This window comes from Neofelis nebulosa, chromosome 5, assembly GCF_028018385.1.
Source record: "Neofelis nebulosa isolate mNeoNeb1 chromosome 5, mNeoNeb1.pri, whole genome shotgun sequence".
Classification (NCBI taxonomy): domain Eukaryota; kingdom Metazoa; phylum Chordata; class Mammalia; order Carnivora; family Felidae; genus Neofelis; species Neofelis nebulosa.
Window position 1 is genome coordinate 75,265,803 of NC_080786.1, and position 23,341 is coordinate 75,289,143.

At 37.7% G+C, this 23,341-nt stretch overlaps 1 protein-coding gene across 3 annotated transcripts in view; it reads right to left on the reverse strand.

Moving 5' to 3' along the window:
* The window catches only part of MCF2L2 (MCF.2 cell line derived transforming sequence-like 2), a 293,647-nt gene that overhangs the window by 197,985 nt on the left and 72,321 nt on the right, over nucleotides 1-23,341 (reverse strand). For all 3 annotated transcript variants that reach the window (XR_009262037.1, XM_058730623.1, XM_058730622.1), the window contains exons 4-5: nucleotides 9,398-9,488; nucleotides 6,716-6,835 (exon numbers count right to left, since the gene is read on the reverse strand). Coding sequence is in view for 2 of the 3 variants with exons in the window: in XM_058730623.1 (XP_058586606.1) it covers nucleotides 6,716-6,835; nucleotides 9,398-9,488 (211 nt within the window). In the remaining variant the exon portion in view is untranslated. The remainder of the gene's footprint in view (nucleotides 1-6,715; nucleotides 6,836-9,397; nucleotides 9,489-23,341) is intronic.

Consider the following 23,341-nt stretch of genomic DNA (forward strand, 5'->3'; position numbering starts at 1 on the left):
TAAACTCAAAAATGGATCAAAGACCTAAATGTGAGACCTGAACCCATAAAATTCCTAACAGAAAACATAGGCAATAATTTCTTTCACATCAACCACAGAAACGTTTTTCTAGATATGTCTCCTGAGGCAAGGGAAACAAAAGCAAAATTAAACTATCGGGACTGTCTCAAAAAAACTTTTGCACAACAAAGGAAACTATCAACAAAACTAAAATACTGAATGGGAGAAGATATTTGCAAATGACATATCCAATAAGGAATTAATACCCAAAACATATAAAGAATTTACATAACACCAAAAAAATCCAAATAATCGAATTAAAAAATACGCAAAAGACATGAACAGACATTCCTTCAAAGAAGACATACAGATGGCAAACAGACACATGAAAAGATGTTCAACATCACTAATCAGAGAAATGTAAATCAAAACCACAATGAGATATCACCTCACACCTGTCACAATGGCTAAAATCAAAAACGTAAGAAACAACAAGTATTAGTGAGGATGTGGAGAAAAAGGAACCTTTGTGCTCTGTTGGTGGGAATGCAAACTGGTGCAGCCACTGTGGAAAACAGTATGGAGGTTCCTCAATAAATTAAAAATAGAGCTACCATGTGACCTAGTAATTCGACTGCTGAGTATTTACCCAAAGTATACGAAAACACTGATTTGAAAAGATACACACACCCCTATGTTTATTGCAGCATTATTTATAATAGCCAAATTATGAAAGCCACCCAAGTGTCCAATGATAAATGAACGGATAAGAAGAAGTGGTATATATATACATATATACACACACACACAATAGAATAGTACTCAGCCATAAAAACAATGAAATCTTGCCATTTGCAACAGCATGGATGGACTTAAAGGGTGTAATGCTAAGTGAAATAAGTCAGAGAAAGAAAATACCATATGATTTTACTTGTATGTGGAATTTAAGAAACAAAACAAAGAAAAAAAAAGACAGACAAAAAACAGACTCTTAAATACAGAGAACAAACTGGCGATTTCCAGAGGGGAGGTGGGTAGGGGGTGGGTAAAATAGAAAAGGAGAATTAAGAGTACACTTATCATAATGAGCACTAAGAAATGTATAGAATTGCTCAGTTATTATACTGTACACCTGAAACTAATACAGTACTGTATGTTAATTATACTAGAATTTTCAAAAATAAAATAAAAATTTTTAAAAACACTGAGCATGTAAAATAGTTGTTCTCTGTTCTCTTAGCTACTGCGTTTGTCTATTTGGCATCATTTCATCACAGGGCCAATTACATTAACTATATTTTCTTATTTTCTGCATTCTCAATGCTCTGGCATTTTTGGAATGGAGAGAGAAAGTCTCTCCCAGGGCTAGCCCATTCTTAGAAATAAAAAAGGACTCAGAGGGAGGAAGTGTTTTGTATGCAAGCCAACTGATCCAAAGTGGGTATCCCCAACTACCTCCTTATCTAACCTTCACACACCAAGCCAATATTTCACCTGTCCTAAATTATCCCAGAACCGAGTACCAAAAGACTAGAGACTGCCCCTAGCCCCCAAACCCACTGGAAGTATTCAAACTAGCCAATCCTAAGTTATTTACCCTACCCTGCCTTGTTTTTCCTGTGGAAACCCCAATAAAGTCTCTGGCCTAGCTTCTTCCTGCTTCTGCCTTCTGACCAAAACCTGGTGCTTCCCCTGTGACTCTCCATGGCATGCAGTGACCCCCATCTCATTTCCTTCTCATTTCCTCCTGTGGGTGTACCAACTTTACCCACTTGGGTGGGTAAAGCGTCTGACTTCAGCTCAGGTCATGATCTCACAGTTCCTGAGTTTGAGCCCCATGTTGGGCTCTGTGCTGACAGCTCAGAGCCTGGAGCCTACTTCAGATTCTGTGTTTCCCCTTCTCTCTGCCCCTCCCCCACTCGCATGTGCTCGATCGATCTCTCTCTCTCTCTCTCTCTCAAAATAAATTTTAAAAAATTTTAGGGCGCCTGGGTGGCTCAGTCGGTTAAGCGGCCGACTTCGGCTCAGGTCATGATCTCGCGGTCCGTGAGTTCCAGCCCTGCATCAGGCTCTGTGCTGACAGCTCAGAGCCTGGAGCCTGTTTCAGATTCTGTGTGTCTCTCTCTCTCTGACCCTCCCCCGTTCATGCTGTCTCTCCCTGTCTCAAAAATAAATAAACGTTAAAAAATGTATATTTAAAAAAAAATAAATTTAAAAAAATTTTAAATGCCCTACTAAATGTGCCTATAGTTTGAGTGACTGAGAGATCTTTAAAACTACAACCCAGCAATTGCACTACTAGGTATTTATCCAAGGGATACAGGTGTGCTGTTCTGAAGGTACACATGTACCCCAATGTTTATAGCAGCACTATCGACAACAGCCAAAGTATGGAAAGAGCCCAAATGTCCATCAACGGATGAATGGATAAAGAAGATGTGGTATATATACACAATGAAGTATTACTCGACAATCAAAAAGAATTAAATCTTGTCATTTGCAACTACGTGGATGGAACTAAAGGGTATTATGCTAAGGGAAATTAGTTAGAGAAAGACAAATATCATATGACTTCACTCATATGAGGACTTTAAGAGACAAAACAGATGAACATAAGGGAAGGGAAACAAAAATAACATAAAAACAGGAAGGGGAACAAAACATAAGAGACTCATGGAGAACAAACAGAGGGTTACTGGAGCAGGGATGGGAGGGGGGAAGAGCTAAATGGGTAAGGAGCACTAAGGAATCTACTCCTGAAATCATTGTTGCACTATATGCTAACTAATTTGGGTGTAACTTGAAAAAAATAAAATTATAAATAATTAAAAAATAAAATAAATAAAATAAAATAATAAAAGTTGATTTTAAGTTTAAAATGGAAAGAATGATGGGTGAAAACTCAACATACATTATCACATACAGAAGTAGCTAAGACATAGTATCAAGATAAGGTAGATGGTCCTTCTCTCCTTAGTATAGATGCACCAAATGAACAGGAGGGCATAAATCACATACGTATATGTTTACATATTATCTCTTTGATAGCTATATTTTATGTACAACCAGAGAAACACATATGGCATTTGATCAAATGCTCCTAACTCCAAACCTTTTTGAGTGACAAGAAACAATTGACTAGTCTTTATCTCTGAAGGGGAAGAAGCTTATGGGGATTATGAAAAGTTCATTCATTTCTTGTAAGTCACCTATTCCACAATGTTAATTGTTACTCGGTTCAGGAAAACAGAATAAGAAACTCATGGCTCACAGTTCTCTTAAATACTCAAATATTTCAAAATAAGTATTTAAAATAGAACAGGAAATACATTTTATGTCTGGTTAACACCCAAAGTATAGGGAGAAAGTATTTTAGGAAATTTGATTAGTAATACAAAATGAAACCAAAAGAGGGAAAATGGGAGTTAGAAAAAGAAATTAAAAAATCCCTTACCTGAGATGGTCAGTTTTCACTGGGATGGATAAAATATTTTCTCAGAGCAATTTCAATTAAAGTGGTTTTTTAATTTGTTTTGAACTGATAATATATGTATGAGATAATAAATTCAAACAGAATAAGAATCTACCTAGATAGAAAATAGTCTTCCTCTCACCCCTACCTCCAGACCTCCAGTTCTACATCTGGAAGGCAACCACTTCAACTAGTTTCTTGATATCTTACACAACCTTCTCAAGCTGACCTATGCAAATACAATTACATACATGCCCCTCCTATTTTATTCAAATGAAAGTATACTAGCCATACTGTTTTCTCCTTGCTCTTATCCCCACTGAAAAAACATGTCTTAGATGACTTAAAATGTATTTATTTCTTTATTTTGCCACCTACTATTGTAACTTACTTTTTACTGAAAGTATCTTGCATTCATGATGGATGCTTTCTGAGTTTTGGCAAACATTTTAATTTTAAACATTAAATTATTTTTTACATGCAAATAATGTGAAGTTCCCCCACATGGGATCACTGATGATGACCTAAAACTTAAGGTATCAGTGTGAACTCTCTAATTCTTTGAATAAATACATATATTCATATATGTACATAGAGAAAGACACACATGTTATGTCTAATGATAATAAATAAGGGAGAAGGGAAAGTTCTAGCTTATAGTATAAGACCAACTTCTGATTAGTACATGTTCAGGGAGTGTAGTTGGGAAATCATTATTTTGCAATCAATTTAATAAATATTGTTCTAGGCAAGAATTATCAATAGATATTAAATATTAAGTAGATATTAGATATTAAATATAGAGAAGAATCTTTTGAGGAGCAGGATATTTGTATGGTCTTTGAGTGTTTCTCCAAAGATTCTGTATTAGTTGCAATGGAAACATAATACATTTGAGAAATTGGACAACACCTTGACTAAGGGGTCAAAATAATGTTACTGATGAGGGGGTAGATGAACACTGTGTGTCTCCACATGTGATGCCATGAGAAGGACATAACATCACTTAAGTAGTATTTGAGGTAGGAATGCATAACCTGGATCAAATCCTCAGAGATCATCACATGAGCCTCAAATGAGGTAAGTTTATTTTTTAAGGGATTATATTCTCTAAGAATGCTAATGTCACAAAAGACAAAGAAAGATTGTGGAAATGTTTCAGATAAAAGGAAACTGAAGAGACATGACAACTATATATACTGATTCTAAACTAGATCCTGTATATAAAAATTCAAATATACATATCACATACATGTATAATACATACATTTATATACCTTTATATGTAAATTTATCTCTATATATTACAAATAGAGATAAATATACATATTTCTATATTAAAGAGAGATGTATATATCTATAGACATATATAATAATATAGAGACAGAAGCAAGTAGTAAATAAATAATAAAGCAAATGGGGATTAAATGTTGAAATAAGTGAATGAATCTGGGTAAAGGGCATAATATGTCCTTTGTACTAATCTTATTTTTTTCAAATGTTGATTTTATTTATTTTCCAGAGAGAGATTGAGAGAGAGAGAGCACACAAGCAGGAGAGGGGCAGAGAGAGAGGGAGAGAATCCCAAGCAGGCTCCGTGCTGTCAGTGCAGAGCTCAAGGCAGGGCTTGAACCCACGAACCATGAGATCATAACCTGAGTCTCAACCAAGAGTTGGATGCTTAACTGACTGAGACACCCAGACACCCCAATCTTACTTTTGAAATTTTTCTGAGATTGAAATTATTCCAACTAAACAAAATATAAAACCAAAACTATGTATTAGAAACTTCTCTGTCACTGTATATTCATCTTACCTATTTTCCCCTTTTTTGTTTTTCCTTTTTTGATTGAGATACAATTTACATCAATAAAATACACAGATTTTTAAGGGCATAAGTCAATTAGCTCTGACAAGTGTATACACACATGTAATACCATCCAATCAAGATAAACATTTCCCTAGAAAGTTCCCTTATGTCTCCTTCCAATCAATTTTCACTACCCTTCACCCCTAACAGCAGCCACCATTGTGATTTTCTAACACTATAGCTTAGGTTTGCCTCTTGTTAAACTTTGTATAAAAAGAATCACAGAACATACACCCTTTAGTGTCTAATTTCTTTCTTTCAAGAGAATATTTTGGAGATGTAGCCATGCTGTTATATATATCAATACTTCATTCTTTTTATTGCTTAATGTCATTCCGTTATGTGAATATGCCACAATTTCTTTATCCATTCACCAGCTGATGGACATTCTTTTACATCTCTCTTTGTGGACATGTGTTTTCATTTTTCTTGGTTGGGTCATAGGTTAGGTATATGTTAGTTACCACCTGTTTTCACTATGGTTATATCATGACTTTTCACTTTTGATGGCTACAAAGCATTTAATTGATTGTGTAGACCATTATTTATTTAACCACTCCCCTGTTGTTGGTCATTATGGTGTTTCCAAGCATTTATCATTACAAACAATTTGGCAATGAATATCATTGTATATGCAGATTTATGCACATGTGTGAGAATATCTATAGAATAACTTTCATAGGAAGGTCAAAGAGTGTGTACACTTTAATTTTTGATAAATGCAGCCAATTAGTCCTTCATATCGATCATTACCAACTTTATTCCAATCAGCAAAGTATGAAAGTGGCTGTTTCCCCTATATCTCAGCCAAAATTACAGGTAAAATTTTTAGCCTTGCCATTTTAATTTGTTTTCCTTTGATGCGTATCACATGTTGGTTTTATTCTTATTCTATAGTTAACTACATTTGTGTCACTCCATGTATTAGACCCTTATTTTCTTTTACCCATACCCTTACAATGTCCCTTCCTCTTTCGACTTCCTACAGTCTTGAGCACCATCTTCAGATTATATAACTCCAATACCACATTACCCAAGTCACTCCCCAACTGAAAAACCTTCACTGATCCCCACTGCCTACTGAATGAAATCCAGACCTTTTATCCTTACACTGAAAACCTATTCCATGTTTTCCATTTTTTTCCTTCCAAACACTTATCCTATATATATTGCAACAAAAATGGGGCTTCCCCAGGGACCTCACATAAAGTGTGTGCTTTCTGCCTCCATGTCCTTACACACGCTGTTCCCTCTGCCCAGAATGCCCTCCTCTCTCTGCCTGTGGAGTCCTACCTTCCTTAGAAACTCAGCCCAAATGCCATCTTCTCCACAGGCCCTGACCAAAAGCACACAAGATGAAAAGTAATGCTTACCGGCACTTTCATTTTAAATTCATCTCGATAATACTTAATGCCAATGTCAGTGAATGTCCTCTGGATAAAGCGAGATGGACGAAGGATGAATATAAGCTGCAAATTTCCTGGAAATGCTACCTGGAAGAATCATGGAAAGTGTCAGGGCAACTGTCACATCCATTGGTCTCCTTTTGCCCAAGATCACAGAAAGGAAAGTTGAAGTAGACACCAGAGGTGCCAAAGAATTAGAATATACAGTATAGAATTTCAGAGCTGAAAGAGATAATATTCGAGTAATACAAACCCCTCCTTAAAAATCATACCAAATCAAAAAACCAAAAAATTTCTGACTATAAAAGTATTTCACACTCCTTACAGAAAAAATTCAGAAAATGATGAAAGTATACATTAAAAAAAGAAAACCACCAAAACCACCCATGATCTCATAGCCATTTTTAATATTTCAATCTAATTACTTACAGGCTATTTTCTCTGCTGAAATATCTTTCTCATGGTTGAACTCACACTAGACATATTTTGTAACTTGCTTTTTTACTTAATATTATACCATGAGCTTTTATTTCTGTTATTAAAAATTCTTTGGAAATATTATTTTTCATGGGTGTGCAATTTATTTAACCAATCCCTTATTGCTAATGATTTAGGCCTTTCCATACTTTTATCATTATAAATAATACTGAAATGAACATCTTTATTCACATTTGAAACATTTTCTTAGGATAATTTCCCAAAAGAATTATTGACTCAAAGACTTAGTATTTTAGATGGTTCCTGATGCATATTATTGCCAATTTGTTTTCAGGAAGCATTGCCTTCATCTTGAGGCAAGGTCCTAAGAAATAAGATAACTCAGATTCATATAACAATTTAATGGCACAAATGAGATTCCAAGTCTCCAATTGCCCGTGGCTTCCTTTTCTTCTAGTGGTTCCCCAAAGCAACCTCCCAAGGTGTTTGTTAAAAAAAATAATCTGGTCTTTACCCTGAAATATTCTGATTCACTAGAACTGGGATGAAGTTCACGTATCTATTTTCTTTTTTTTTTCCAACGTTTTTTATTTATTTTTTTTTTTGGGACAGAGAGAGAGACAGAGCATGAACGGGGAGGGGCAGAGAGAGAGGGAGACACAGAAGCGGAAACAGGCTCCAGGCTCTGAGCCATCAGCCCAGAGCCCGACGCGGGGCTCGAACTCACGGACCGCGAGATCGTGACCTGGCTGAAGTCGGACGCTTAACCGACTGCGCCACCCAGGCGCCCCACGTATCTATTTTCAACAAGCACCTGACAATTCTGATTAGAAGCCAGGTTTGGGGATCCCTGAACTACAGTGTCTTTTAGGCATAAAGTGGTAACGTAATTCTTGAACAAATTAGGCTCAAATATTAGATTATTCAAGATTGTCAATGGATCCTGGGAAACTAGAATTCTCTTGAGGTCAGTCCTCTAAAATAGTCATGGGCACTGTCAGGTGTCTAAATCCTCAGAGTATGGACCACAAAATAAATCCTGTAGCCAAACTAAACCAAAGGAACAAAACAATCCGTGCACAAAGTGAAGGAAGTCTTCCTTTCCCCCATCTTTGAAATGCAAGCTCATAAACAGAAGAAGCTTTTATTTTGTTATGTCATAATAAGACAAATGGGCTGAGACACTATTTGTGTTTCTGGCTAAGGCTCTGGATCTGAGACTCTGTAATATGTGCATGTTTGCATGTGTGACTGCCTTTGTAAGTAGGCCTAAGGGAGGTTACAAATGTCCCTCTCTCATCCCAGCCTCTACACACACATTACCACCCTATTATCTTATCCTCTTCATCCAGTCCCAACTGCCTTAGGCACCCCGTGCTTTCGTGAAAATGCTGGTATGGCTGCTTTGAGGTGTCTGCCTGCTCATGTGGTTGAATTCCCTGGTCTCAGGTCCCTAAGGAGAGAAAGGATACATCTACTTGCTGAAAGGCAACACAAAGAGAGCAAAATCAGACTGATTAGATGGAAAAGGAAATTCATCCAGGGTTGTACAATTTCATACCAAAAGCAAGCACACATCATATTTTGTCTGGTTTTTCCCATGTCTTTCAATATGTGAAAAACTAATTTGAATACTGAAATGAAGACTGGCTTACACTGGGTGACCCCTCACCCCACAAAGCAAATCCTAAGACAAGGATCTGGGCATAGAGTTTATTGAGGAGGTGATCCCAGAAAACATAGTGAAGGAGTGGGGGAAGATGAGAACGTGATCACTAGAGAGCCAATGTATCAAGGGGGGCACTGCTGTGAGCAAGAAGGTCTGGATCCTCTGAGATACTATGTGGTACATATCTCAGAATTGTCCCACTGAGGGGGGTGCAGAAGCTGGGGTATTTATCTGTCAATTCCCATAAGTCAATAGTTGGTCACTCCTGGGGCATTAACTTTCCAGCACTCCTTACCTGCCCCTCTTCAGTGACCAGAGAGATCAATAAGGTAGATTCAGGAAGCTTTCGACATGCTCAGGAATTGTCTGCAGTGACCTGCAGGTAGGTGGCAGAGGGGACATGGATGTGACACACAGCCTCTGCTACAGAGACCTTCCCAAAATTTTGCATAAAATAATTGCCTTTTGCCTGTGACTTTGACACGAAATACTTGAACAATTTAAATTACTTTTATAATAACATCACAAAAATGAATATTTACAGCTATTCGTGTCAATGATGCTTTTATGGAGCTCCACTTGTCCCTTCGTCGGTCAATAACAATGACGAATCCAATGCTGGCAGCCTCCACACTGCAAAAAAAAAGGGTGGTCAGTATCAGAGACCTGGTGAGACACATGGGTTCTGGGTGGCTCCCTCAGTAGTACATTCTACAGCCTCTGGCACTCCTGGCTCATGTGTAAACATACGCATTGTCCTTCCCTAACAGAGGAACCAACTTCCTCTCCTTAACTCAGCCTGGCAGCCTTAACAAAACAGAAACACTTGGCATCTCAGACCCTCTCAAGGGCTCTGTTTATGGTTGGCGAGTGTCTGAAATACCCAAGGAGCATATGTGCTCATACCAGAAGGAACATGCACGTCAGTTAGGCATCACACGTCCCAGTGTATGCTGAGGACTTCAAGGTTGAGCTCTGCTGTCTTTCCAACTCCCAAAACTGACATTCATGGAGCTATCAATATGCTTCCATAGGATTCAGTCCTAGAGGTGTTCAGAAATAATGCATGTCTATGGGAAAAACCACCCCCTTCCAATGCCCGGTTATACACAGTCAGCAAATTATATCCACTGACAAATTATATCTTCACTAAGAACCAAAGGATGCTGTTTGGCCCCTCCTAAGTCCCCACAAAATTCTTTTAAGCTGAAGTCCCAAAAATGAAAACATGTTTCTTCTCTCTCCTTTGGAAGGAACTATGATATACAGGAAAGAGCAAAGGATTGGATTCTAGTAGCTCAAATCCTAGTGCTGCCACTTATCAGCACTGTGACATTGGAGAAATCCTCTAACCTCTCTAAAACTCAGTTTCCCTCTCTGTAAAATGGAAATAACACCATCAATAATGAAGTCATTAAAAGCATAAATTCTTGGGGCGCCTGGGTGGCGCAGTCGGTTAAGCGTCCGACTTCAGCCAGGTCACGATCTCGCGGTCTGTGAGTTCCAGCCCCGCGTCAGGCTCTGGGCTGATGGCTCGGAGCCTGGAGCCTGTTTCCAATTCTGTGTGTCTCCCTCTCTCTCTGCCCCTTCCCCGTTCATGCTCTGTCTCTCTCTGTCCCAAAAATAAATAAAAAAACGTTGAAAAAAAAATTAAAAAAAAAAAAAAAAAAAGCATAAATTCTGAAGCCACACTGCCTAGGTTTGAAGCTTGAATTCCAGCATTTATATATTGTGTATGGGGATGGAGAGAAGAGTTACTTAGCCTCTATAGTTTCTAAAATGTCCCATTTGTAAAGTAAGAACAAAAATAGTACCTATTTGTATGGCCAATGTGAGGATTAAATGAGTATATATAAAAAAAATATATAAAAGGCTCAAAATAATGCCTGGTACTTAGCATATATACATTGTATTTATACTAATATTATGATTATTTCTTATGTGTTTGTCATGGTGATGAAAAGAGATCAAGTACATGAAAAGTAGGTGGTCTCTAGTAAACCTTTAATAACTTCTTAATATTGGGTAAACAATGAGCTTTACCCTAAAAGAGTGCCTGTATGTGAATAAGGCAGAAGATCTAAGCAAATACTGTAAGAAAACACAAGTTTTCTTGTGTTTTATCACAGTTCCACTATGACCCAGGTTCTCCCACTGGGAACATTTCCCAGGACACAGTACGAGGAGGGGTGTTCTCACTGTGTAAAAGAGGCAGAGACTGGCGATTATGGAAGCAAAAGTAGCCAGAACTTGAGGAGGGTGGCTGCGAAGAAGGAAAGTCTCAGAGAGGGAACCCCAGAAATCTTCATGGAAGTTCTCCTTTAATGCTTGGCCAACTCCGAGGCCCCACTGTTTCAGGCAAGATTCCAGGAGGCTGACAGAGAACAACAACTACACATGTGAGAACTGATGAAAAGTTATAAAGTTTAAATAGTTCTGGAGAAAGATAATTGGCATTGGGCCCAACAAGAATAGACAGAATTTGATGAGCACTCTGGGCCTTCAGTTGAAACCCTAGAAAAGAAAGGCCATACTCTAGGATAAAGGAAACATCATAGGAATTGTGATTAAGGCTACACTCTAGGAGTAAGGACAAAGCAGAAATGGACTGGCCCCCAAGAAAACCTAAAACCAGGCCTCAAAAAGATCAAGGTGATCTACCAGTAATTTAACTTTCTGACAGACTGAAACTCAATGCTCTCTGTAAATAGATACACTTCTACAACATATCATCTACAATATCCAGGGTAAATTAAAAAATCAATAGAAGTCCAAAAAAACAAGAAGAAAACAATAATTAAGAGATAAAATGGTCAAGAACTATAGACTCAAAGATATTCCTGGTTTTAGCAGACAACAACTTTAAAATAATTATGATCAATATGTTAAGAAAAATAATTATGACCCATACACTTAGACAAAATGGATTAAAAGATGCATTATTTCAGCTGAGAATCAGAAACTATAATAATCAAATGAACTTCCTAAAATTACAAAACACCAGGGGCACCTGGGTGGCTCAGTCAGTTAAGAGTCCGACTTCAGCTCAGGTCATGATCTTGTGGATCGTGGGTTCAAGCCCCACATCAGGCTCTGTGCTGACAGCTCAGAGCCTGGAGCCTGCTTCAGATTCTGTGTCTCCCCCTCTCTCTCTGCCCCTCCCCCACCTTTCTCTCTCTCAAAAATAAATAAACATTTAAAAAATTACAAAACACCAATATTTGAAATTAAGAACTCATTGGATTTGTTTAACAGCAGCTTGAACACAGCACAAGACAAGATAGGTGAAACTGAAAACATCACTGAAAGTACTCAAACCGAAGCACAGAGAGGGGGAAAAGAGGAAAGAATATAATGTAATAGAATGTAAAAGAGAAGTAGAACATGAACAGAAACAATATTTTAAAAAAATAACAGTGAAGAGTTTTCCATATCTGATCAAAGGCATCAACTCACAGATTCAAGCAGCTCTTCTAATACCAAGCAAAATAAATACAAAGAAAACTTCATCCAGGCATATCAGAGCCGAGTGGCTCAAAATTAAAGATAAGAAGAAACCCAGCATTTGGTGAAAAAAAAATGTTAACTCCAGAAGATTAATGTTAAAAATTATCACTGACTTTTCAACAAAAATTACAGAAGCTACAATCAAAAGGAATGTTATCTTTAGAGGAGTAACCTGAAAAAAAACAACCCATTTAGCATCCTACACCAACTGAAAATTCATCTTATTTTTTTATTTTTTATTTTTTTGGGTTTTTTTTCATATATATAATTTATTGTCAAGTTAGCTAACAGAGTATACAGTGTTCTCTTGGCTTTGGGAGTAGATTCCCATGATTCATCACTTACATACCATACCCAGTGCTCATCCCAACAAGTGCCCTCCTCAATGCCCAGCACCCATTATCCTCTCCCCCCTCTGCCCTCCCCATCACCCCTCAGTTTGTTCTCTGAATTTAAGAATCTCTTATGGTTTGTTTCCCTCTGTTTCTAACTATTTTTTTTCCTTCCCTTTCCCCGTGGTCTTCTGTTAAGTTTTTCAAATTCCATATGTGAATGAGAACATATGATACCTGTCTTTCTCTGACTGACTTATTTCATTTAGCATAATACCCTCCAGTTCCATCCACATTGTTGCAAATGGCAAGAGTTCATTCTTTTTCGTTGCCAAGTAGTATTCCAGTGTGTGTGTGTGTGTGTGTGTGTGTGTGTGTGTGTATTACACCACATCTTCCTTATCCATTTTTTTCAATATATGAAATTTATTGTCAAATTTGTTTCCATACAACACCCAGTGCTCATCCCAAAAGGTGCCCTCCTCAATACCCATCACCCACCCTCCGCTCCCTCCCACCCCCATCAACCCTCAGTTTGTTCTCAGTTTTTAAGAGTCTCTTATGCTTTGGCTCTCTCCCACTCTAACCTCTTTTTTTTTTCCTTCCCCTCCCCCATGGGTTTCTGTTAAGATTCTCAGGATCCACATAAGAGTGAAACCATATGGTATCTGTCTTTCTCTGTATGGCTTATTTCACTTAGCATCACACTCTCCAGTTCCATCCACGTTGCTACAAAGGGCCATATTTCGTTCTTTCTCATTGCCATGTAGTACTCCATTGTGTATATAAACCACAATTTCTTTATCCATTCATCAGTTGATGGACATTTAGGCTCTTTCCATAATTTGGCTATTGTTGAGAGTGCTGCTATAAACATTGGGGTACAAGTGCCCCTATGCATCAGCACTCCTGTATCCCTTGGGTAAATTCCTACCAGTGCTATTGCTGGGTCATAGGGTAGGTCTATTTTTAATTTTCTGAGGAACCTCCACACTGTTTTCCAGAGTGGCTGCACCAATTTGCATTCCCACCAACAGTGCAAGAGGGTTCCTGTTTCTCCACATCCTCGCCAGCATCTATAGTCTCCTGATTTGTTCATTTTGGCCACTCTGACTGGCGTGAGGTGATATCTGAGTGTGGTTTTGATTTGTATTTTCCTGATAAGGAGCGACGTTGAACATCTTTTCATGTGCCTGTTGGCCATCCGGATGTCTTCTTTAGAGAAGTGTCTATTCATGTTTTCTGCCCATTTCTTCACTGGGTTATTTGTTTTTCGGGTGTGGAGTTTGATGAGCTCTTTATAGATTTTGGATACTAGCCCTTTGTCTGGTATGTCATTTGGAAATATCTTTTCCCATTCCGTTGGTTGCCTTTTAGTTTTGTTGGTTGTTTCCTTTGCTGTGAAGAAGCTTTTTATCTTCATAAGGTCTCAGTAATTCATTTTTCCTTTTAATTCCCTTGCCTTTGGGGATGTGTCGAGTAAGAGATTGCTACGGCTGAGGTCAGAGAGGTCTTTTCCTGCTTTCTCCTCTAAGGTTTTAATGGTTTCCTGTCTCACATTCAGGTCCTTTATCCATTTTGAGTTTATTTTTGTGAATGGTGTGAGAAAGTGGTCTAGTTTCAACCTTCTGCATGTTGCTGTCCAATTCTCCCAGCACCATTTGTTAAAGAGACTGTCCTTTTTCCATTGGATGTTCTTTCCTGCTTTGTCAAAGATTAGTTGGCCATACGTTTGTGGGTCTAGTTCTGGGGTTTCTATTCTATTCCATTGGTCTATGTGTCTGTTTTTGTGCCAATACCATGCTGTCTTGATGATGACAGCTTTGTAGTAGAGGCTAAAGTCTGGGATTGTGATGCCTCCTGCTTTGGTCTTCTTCTTCAAAATTACTTTGGCTATTCGGGGCCTTTTGTGGTTCCATATGAATTTTAGGATTGCTTGTTCTAGTTTTGAGAAGAATGCTGGTGCAATTTTGATTGGGATTGCATTGAATGTGTAGATAGCTTTGGGTAGTATTGACATTTTGACAATATTTATTCTTCCAATCCATGAGCAGGGAATGTCTTTCCATTTCTTTATATCTTCTTCAATTACCTTCATAAGCTTTCTATAGTTTTCAGCATACAGATCTTTTACATCTTTGGTTAGATTTATTCCTAGGTAAATCCGTTTTTAAAAATGAAGGTGGAATAAGGACATTTCCAAATAACCAAAGCTGAGAGAATTTATTGCCAGTAGACATTCACTTCAAGAAACGTTAAAGGAGGGGCGCCTGGGTGGCTCAGTGGGTTAAGCAGCCAACTTCGGCTCAGGTCATGATCTCGCGGTCCGTGAGTTCGAGCCCCGCGTTGGGCTCTGTGCTGACAGCTCAGAACCTGGAGCCTGCTTCAGATTCTGTGTCTCCCTCTTTCTGACCCTCCCCCGTTCATGCTCTGTCTCTCCCTGTCTCAAAAATAAATAAACGTTAAAAAAAAAAAAGAAACGTTAAAGGATGTTCTCAAGGCTGAATAAAGTTGGAAGCATGAAAGTGGAAGAAAAATAAACAGCCTAAAAAGGAGTTTCAGCTTCTGATTAGTAAGACGTGTATTCTTATTAAAAAAATTTACTAGAGAGTATAATGCTAAGTGAAATAAATCAGTCAGAGAAAGACAAATACCATGACTTCACTCATATGTGGAATTTAAGAAACAAGGCAAATGAGCAAAGGGGGAGAAAAAAAGAGAGAGGCAAACCAAGAAACAGATTCTTAACTGTAGAGAACACACTGATGGTTACCAGAGGGGGCCGGAGATACAGGAAATAGGTGATGGGGATTAAGAAGGGCACTTGTTGTGATGAGCACAGGGTGATGTATGGACATGTTGAATCACTCTATTGTACACCTGAAACCAATATTACACTGTATGTGAACTTTTCTGGAATTTGAATAAAAACTTAAAAAAAAAAAAACCTTCATGGAAGCTGGCTGGGCAGAGGTTAGGAGCTATACCATGAATGCTGAGTCCTCTTCAGTTTAGTTACTTTTCTTTATTGCCCAAAACATTGATTGTAACACTGAGGTTTACTGACATTTAACGGGATGCAGGGTGACAATAGGTGTCTATAAAGCAGTTGATGCAACAACAACAAACTGGCTAAATTAAAAACTTCTATTTGTCCTTAAAGATGTAGCGAACTCTGGGGCGCCTGGGTGGCGCAGTCGGTTAAGCGTCCGACTTCAGCCAGGTCACGATCTCGCGGTCCGTGAGTTCGAGCCCCGCGTCAGGCTCTGGCCTGGAGCCTGTTTCCGATTCTGTGTCTCCCTCTCTCTCTGCCCCTCCCCCGTTCATGCTCTGTCTCTCTCTGTCCCAAAAATAAATTTAAAAAAAAAAAAAAAAAAAAAAAAAAAAAGATGTAGCGAACTCTGAAGACAAAGAAAACTTCCATAGTGAGCAGATACTAGAAGAGGCTTTCATTTGAAGTGGTGGTTGCTTATTCTGATGATAGGTAAATAAACGTCCCTGAAAGGAAACAATCCCACACAGTAACCTAAATCTGCAAAAGGAAGGAAGAGCATTCTAAACATTACATATGTGGACAAATATCAACTGTGTTTTTTATTTTCACTAAAAGACTATTGCCTATTAAAAGTGAAAACAATATTTAAGTATTATTAAATACATTACATATGTAAAAAGTTACATACTGTAACACTAGAGAAACCATTGCTTAAAATTCAATCTATTGGATTGGATTTTAATCTATTGGAGACTAAATGGAATACTGAAAATATCTGAATAATTCAAAAGAGAGCAGGTGCTGTAGACTAAATGTGTCCTTCCAAAATTCTTATGAAGTTGTAACTCACAATATGACTATAGTTAGAGATGGGGCCTGCAAGAAGGTAATAAAGGTTAAATAAGGTCATAAAGGTTGATAGGATTAGTGCCCTCCTAAGAACCTTGATTTTGGACTTCTAGCCTCCAGATTTGTGAGAAAACAAATTTTGTTATTTCAGTCATCCAGTCTATGGTAAACTGTTATGGTAGCCAGAGCAGACGAACATAGCGGTAAAGGAGAAATAAAGAACAAGCCACAAATGGCACAAATAGCAAGGTGGTAGATTTAAATCCAACGAATCTCAATAATCACATTAGGTGGAAATGGTCTATATTACTCCACTGAAAAGGCATAGAGTGTTAGAATAAAAATACTTGATTAGTAGAGAATGATTATGCTTTAAACATGGGAACAGTCATAGAAAGAAAAAGTATGAGAAAAGATATACCATGCAATTACTAATTATAAGAAAGCCAGTTCAACACAAGGAGTATTGGCAGAGACATGTGATTCACACTGAACATGTGTCAGTTCATCAGGAAGACATAACAATCCTAAAAGTGTACATATACAGTAACATTGCTTCAAAACACATTAATTTGAAATTAATAAAGCTAAAAGAAAAATAGATAAGTTCCATAAAGTTAGAGACTTCTGTCTTAGTAACTAAAAGCCAGTAAGGACACAGACTTGACCTTGAAGAGCTCAACATTCAACAACTGCAGAACACTCATTCTTCTCCAATACACACAGGACATTTATCAAAATACTTCACTATCCTAGGCCATAAAGCAAATTTCAACAAATCTTTAAATGACTGCAATTGTACAGGGCGTATTTCTGATCACTGTGGAATTAAAATGGAACTCTGTTATTTTTCTGCTTTCTATTTCATTTAGCTTTTTGGTGGGGGAGGGGTTTCTTTCACAATATCCTTCCTTCTCTTTTCTTTGGGTTTAATTGTAATTATTTTTTTTTTAATTTCTCAAGGTGGAAGATCAGACCATTGATTTAAAACCTTCCTCTCTTCTAATAAAAATGTTTATAACTAAAGCTTTATATCACTTACATTTTGATATACTGTTTTGTTATTATTTAGTGATAATGTTTTCTAATTTCCTTTCTGATTTATTCTTTGGTCCACAGATATTTTAGAGAGGGTTGCTCAACTTCCAAATAGTTTGCAATTTTTCTAATCAGTGGTGATAAAAGTGAAAATAGTGGTTTTCTTTTTTTATTATTTTATTTTTTTAAATATAATGTATTTTCAAGTTAGCTAACATACATTGTATGCAGTGTGCTCTTGGTTTCAGGCATAGATTCCCATGATTCATCACTTACATACAACACCCAGTGCTTATACCAACAAGTGTCCTCCTCAATGGCCATCACCCATTTTCCCCTCTCTCCCACCCCCCTCCCCATCAACCCTCAGTTTGTTCTCTGTATTTAAGAGTCTCTTATGGTTTGCCTCCCTCTCTGTTTGAAACTATTTTTCCCCTTCCCTTCCCCCATAACTTCCCCCATAAGTTTCTCAAGTTGCACATATGACTGAAAACATATGATATCTGTCTTTCTCTGACTGACCAATTTCACTTAGCATAATACCCTCCATTTCCACCCACACCGTTGCATATGGCATGATTTCATTCTTTTTCATTGCCAAGTAATATTCCATTGTATATATAAACCACATCTTCTTTATCCATTCATCTGTTGATGAACATTTGGGCTCTTTCCATAATTTGGCTATTGTTGAAATCACTGCTATAAACATTGGAGTACATATGCCCCTATGAATCAGCACTCCTGTATCCTTTGGATAAATTCCTAGTAGTGCTATTGCTGGGTCATAGGGTAGTTCTATTTTTAATTTTTTGAGGAACTTCCACACTGTTTCCCAAAGCAGCTGCACAACTTTGCAAGAGGGTTCCTGTTTCTCCACACCCTCACCAGCATCTGTTGTTTCCTGAGTTGTTAATTTTAGCCACTCTGAACAGATGTGAGGTGGTATCTCAGTGTGGTTTTGATTTGTATTTCCCTGATGATGAGTGATGTTGAGCATCTTTTCATGTGTCTGTTGTCCATCTGGATGTCTTCTTTGGAAAAGTATCTATTCATATCTTCTGCCCATTTTTTCACTGGGTTATTTGTTTTTCGGGTATTGAGTTTGGTAAGTTCTCTATAGATTTTGAATACTAACCCATTATCTGATATGTCATTCACAAATATCTTCTCCCATTCTGTTGGTTGCCTTTTAGTTTTGTTGATTGTTTCTTTTGCAATTCAGAAGCTTTTTATCTTGATGAAGTCTCAATAGTTCATTTCTGCTTTTATTTCCCTTGCCTTCAGAGACGTGTTGAGTAAGAAGTTGCTATAGCTAAGGTCAAAGAGGTTGCTGTCTATTTTCTCCTCTAGGTTTTTGATGGTTTCCTGTCTCACATTGAGGTCTTTAATCCATTTTTAGTTTATTTTTGTGTATGGGGTAAGAAAGTGGTCCAGTTTCATTCTTCTGCATGTTGCTGTCCAGTTCTCCCAGTACCATTTGCTAAAGAGACTATCTTTTTCTATTGGATACTCTTTCCTGCTTTGTCAAAGGTTAGTTGGCCATACATTTGTGGGTCCAATTCTCAGTTCTCTATTCTATTCCATTGGTCTGTGTGTCTGTTTTTGTGCCAACACCATACTGTCTTGATGATTACAGCTGTGTAGCAGAGGCTAAAGTCCAGGATTGTGATGCCTCCCACTCTGGCTTTCTTTTTCAACATTATTTTGGCTATTCAGGGTCTTTTGTGGTTCCTCACATATTTTAGGATTATTTGTTATTCAGCTACAATTTTAGATTTAGAGTCATTTGTTCTTCTTTCATTATAGTATAAAATGTACTGCAGTATAAGAAGGAAAAGCTGTTCCCTATACATGTGACTCCATGTACAGTATAAATACTGAAGATTTATGTTATAATTGTTTCAACCTGGGAGCATGTGGTTACCTAGACAAGGAGAAATGCCTCACAAGACCAGCAACAGGACTGACAATTTCTGTGGTGTTTTCTTTTTTTTTTTTTAATTTTTATTTATTTTTTTAATTTACATCCAAGTTAGTTAGCATATAGAACAACAATGATTTCAGGAGTCGGTTCCTTAATGCCCCTTACCCATTTAGCCCATCCCCCCTCTCACACCCCTCCAGTAACCTTCTGTTTGTTCTCCATGTTTAAGAGTCTCTTATGTTTTGTCCCCCTCCCTGTTTTTATATTATTTTTGCTTCCCTTCCCTTATGTTCATCTGTTCTGTGTCTTAAAGTCCTCATATAAGTGAAGTCATGATATTTGTCTTTCTCTGACTGACTAATTTCCCTTAGCATAATACCCTCTAGTTCCATCCACGTAGTTGCAAATGGCAAGATTTCATTCTTTTTTATTGCTGAGTAATACTGCATTGTATATACATACGACATCTTCTTTATCCTTTCATCCATTGATGGACATTTGGGCTCTTTCCATACTTTGGCTATTGTCAATAGTGCTGCTATAAACATTGGGGTGCATGCGTACCTTTGAAACAGCATACCTGTATCCCTTGGATAAACGCCTAGTAGGGCAATTGCTACTAGGGTCGTAGGGTATTTCTAGTTTTTAATTTTTTTGAGGAACCTCCATACTGTTTTCCAGAGTGGCTGCACCAGCTTACATTCCCACCAGCAATGTAAAAGAGATCCTCTTTCCCTGCATCCTTGCCAACATTGTTGTTGCCTGAGTTATTAATGTTAGCCGTTCTGACAGGTGTGATGTGGTATCTCACTGTGGTTTTGATTTGTATTTCCCTGATAATGAGTGACTTTCAGCATCATTTCGTGTGTCTGTTGGCCATCTGTATGTCTTCTTCAGAGAAGTGTCTGTTCATGTCTTTAGCCCATTTCTTCACTGGATTATTTGTTTTTTGGGTGCTGAGTTTGATAAGATATTTATAGATTTTGGATAATAACCCTTTATCTGATCTGTCGTTTGCAAACATCGTCTCCCATTCCACTGGTTGCCTTTAATTTTGCTGCTTGTTTCCCTAGCTGTGCAGAAGTTTTTATCTTCATGAGGTCCCAATAGTTCATTTTTGCTTTTGTTTCTGTTGCCTCTGGAGACGTGTTGAATAAGAAGTTGCTGCAGCCAAGGTCAAAGAGGTTTTTGCCTGCTTTGTCCTTGAGGATTTTGATGGCTTTTCGCCTTGCATTTAGGTCCTTCATCCATTTTTAGCTTATTTTTGTGTATGGTGTAAGAAAGTGGTCCACGTTCATTCTTCTACATGTCGCTGTCCAGTTTTCCCAGCACCACTTGCTAAAGAGACTCTCTTTATTCCATTGGATAGCTTTCCTGCTTTGTCAAAGATTAGTTGGCCATACATTTGTGGGTCCATTTCTGGGTTCTCTATTCTGTTCCATTGATCCAGGTGTCTGTTTTTGTGCCAGTACCATACTGTCTTGATGATTACAGCTTTGTAATATAGCTTGAAGTCCGGGATTGTGATGCCTCCTGCTTTGGTTTTCTTTTTCAACATTACTTTGGCTATTCAGAGTCTTTTCTGGCTCCAAATTTTAGGATTGTTTGTTCTAGCTCTGTGAAGAATTCTGGTGTTATTTTGATAGGGATTGCACTGAATACGTAGATTGCTTTGGGCAAGTATTGACATTTTAACAATTTTTGTTCTTCCTATCCAGGAACATGGAATCTTTTCCCATTTCTTTGTGTCTTCTTCAATTTCATTCATAAGCTTTCTATAGTTTTCAGTGTATAGATTTTTCACCTCTTTAGTTAGATTTATTCCTAGGTACTTTATAGTTTTTGGTGCAATTGTAAATGGCATCAATTCCTTGGTTTCTCTTTCTGTTGCTTCATTGTTGGTGTATAGGAATGCAACCGTTTTCTGTGCATTGATTTTATATCCTGCCACTTCGCTGAACTCATGGATAAGTTCTAGTAGTTTTTTTTGGTGGAATCTTTTGAGTTTTCCATATAGAGTATTATGTCATCTGAGAAGAGTGAAAGTTGGACCTCCTCCTGGGCGATTTGGATGCCTTTCATATATTTGTGTTGTCTGATGGCTTAGGCTAAGACTTCCAATACTATGTTGAATAACAGTGGCAAGAGTGGACATTCCTGTCTTGTTGCTGATGTTAGGGGGAAAGCTCTCAGTTTTTCCCCATTGAGGATAATACTAGTGTTGGGTCTTTCATATATGGCTTTTATGATCTCGAGGTATGCTCCTTCTATTCCTACTTTCTTGAGGGTTTTTTATCAAGAAAGGATGCCGTATTTTGTCAAATGCTTTCTCTGCATCTATTGAGAGGATCATGTGGTTCTTGTCCTTTCTTTTATTGATGTGATGAAGCACATCGATTGTTTTGTGGATATTGAACCAGCCCTGAATCCCAGGTATAAATCCCACTTGGTTGTGGAGAATAATTTTTTTAATGTATTGTTGGATCTGGTTGGCTAATATCTTGTTGAGTATTTTTGCATCCATGTTCACCAGGGAAATTGGTCCATAGTTCTTTTTAGTGGGGTCTTTGTCTGGTTTTGGGATAAAGGTAATGCTGGCTTCATAGAATGAGTTTGGAAGTTTTCCTTCCATTTCTATTTTTTGGAACAGCTTCAAGAGAATAGGTGTTAACTCTTCCTTAAATGTTTGGTAGAATTCTCCTGGAAAGCCATCAGGCCCTGGACCCTTGATTTTTGGGAGATTTTTGATTACTAATTCGATTTCTTTACTGGTTATGGATCTGTTCAACCTTTCTATTTCTTTCTGTTTCAGTTTTGGTAGTTTATATGTTTCTAGGAATTTGTTCATTTCTTCCAGATTGCCCATTTTATTAGTGTATAATTTCTCATAACATTCTCTTTTTATAGTTTTCATTTCTGCTGTGTTGGTTGTAATCTCTCCTCTTTCATTCTTGATTTTATTTATTTGGGTCTTTTTTCTTTTTGATCAAACTGGCTAGTGGTTTATCAATTTTGTTAATTCTTTCAAAGAACCAGCTTCTGGTTTCATTGATCTGTTCTACTTTGTGTGTGTGTGTGTGTGTGTGTGTGTGTGTGGTTTAGATAGCATCGATTTCTGCTCTAATCTTTATTATTTCCTGTCTTCTGTTGGTTTTGGGTTTTATTTGCTGTTCTTTTTCAGGTCCTTAAGGTATAAGTTTAGGTTGCGTATCTGAGACCTTTCTTCCTCCTAAAGGAAAGCCTGGATTCCTATATACTTCCTTCTTATGACCGCCTTTGCTGAATCCCAGAGGATTTGGGTTGTGGTGTTATCATTGTCATTGGCTTCCATGTACTTTTTAATTTCCTCTTTAACTTCTTGGTTAGCCCATTCATTCTTTAGTAGGATGTTCTTTAGTCTCCAAGTATTTGTTATCTTTCCAAATTTTTTCTTGTGGTTGATTTTGAATTCCATAGCGTTGTGGTCTGAAAATATGCACGGTATGATCTTGATCTTTTTGTACTTGTTGAGGGCTGATTTGTGTCCCACTATGTGGTCTATTCTGGAGAGCGTCCCATGTGTTCTTTATATTCCACTGCTTTAGGATGAAATATTCTGAATATATCTGTTAAGTCCATCTGGTCCAGTGTGTCACTCAAAGCCATTGTTTCCTTGTTGATTTTTTGATTAGATGATCTGTCCATTGTTGTGAGTGGGGTGTTGAAGTCCCCTACTATTATGGTATTATTATCAATGAGTTTCTTTATGTTTGTGATTAATTGATTTATATATTTGGGTGCTGCCACATTTGGCGCATAAATGTTTACAATTGTTAGGTCTTCTTGGTGGATAGACCCC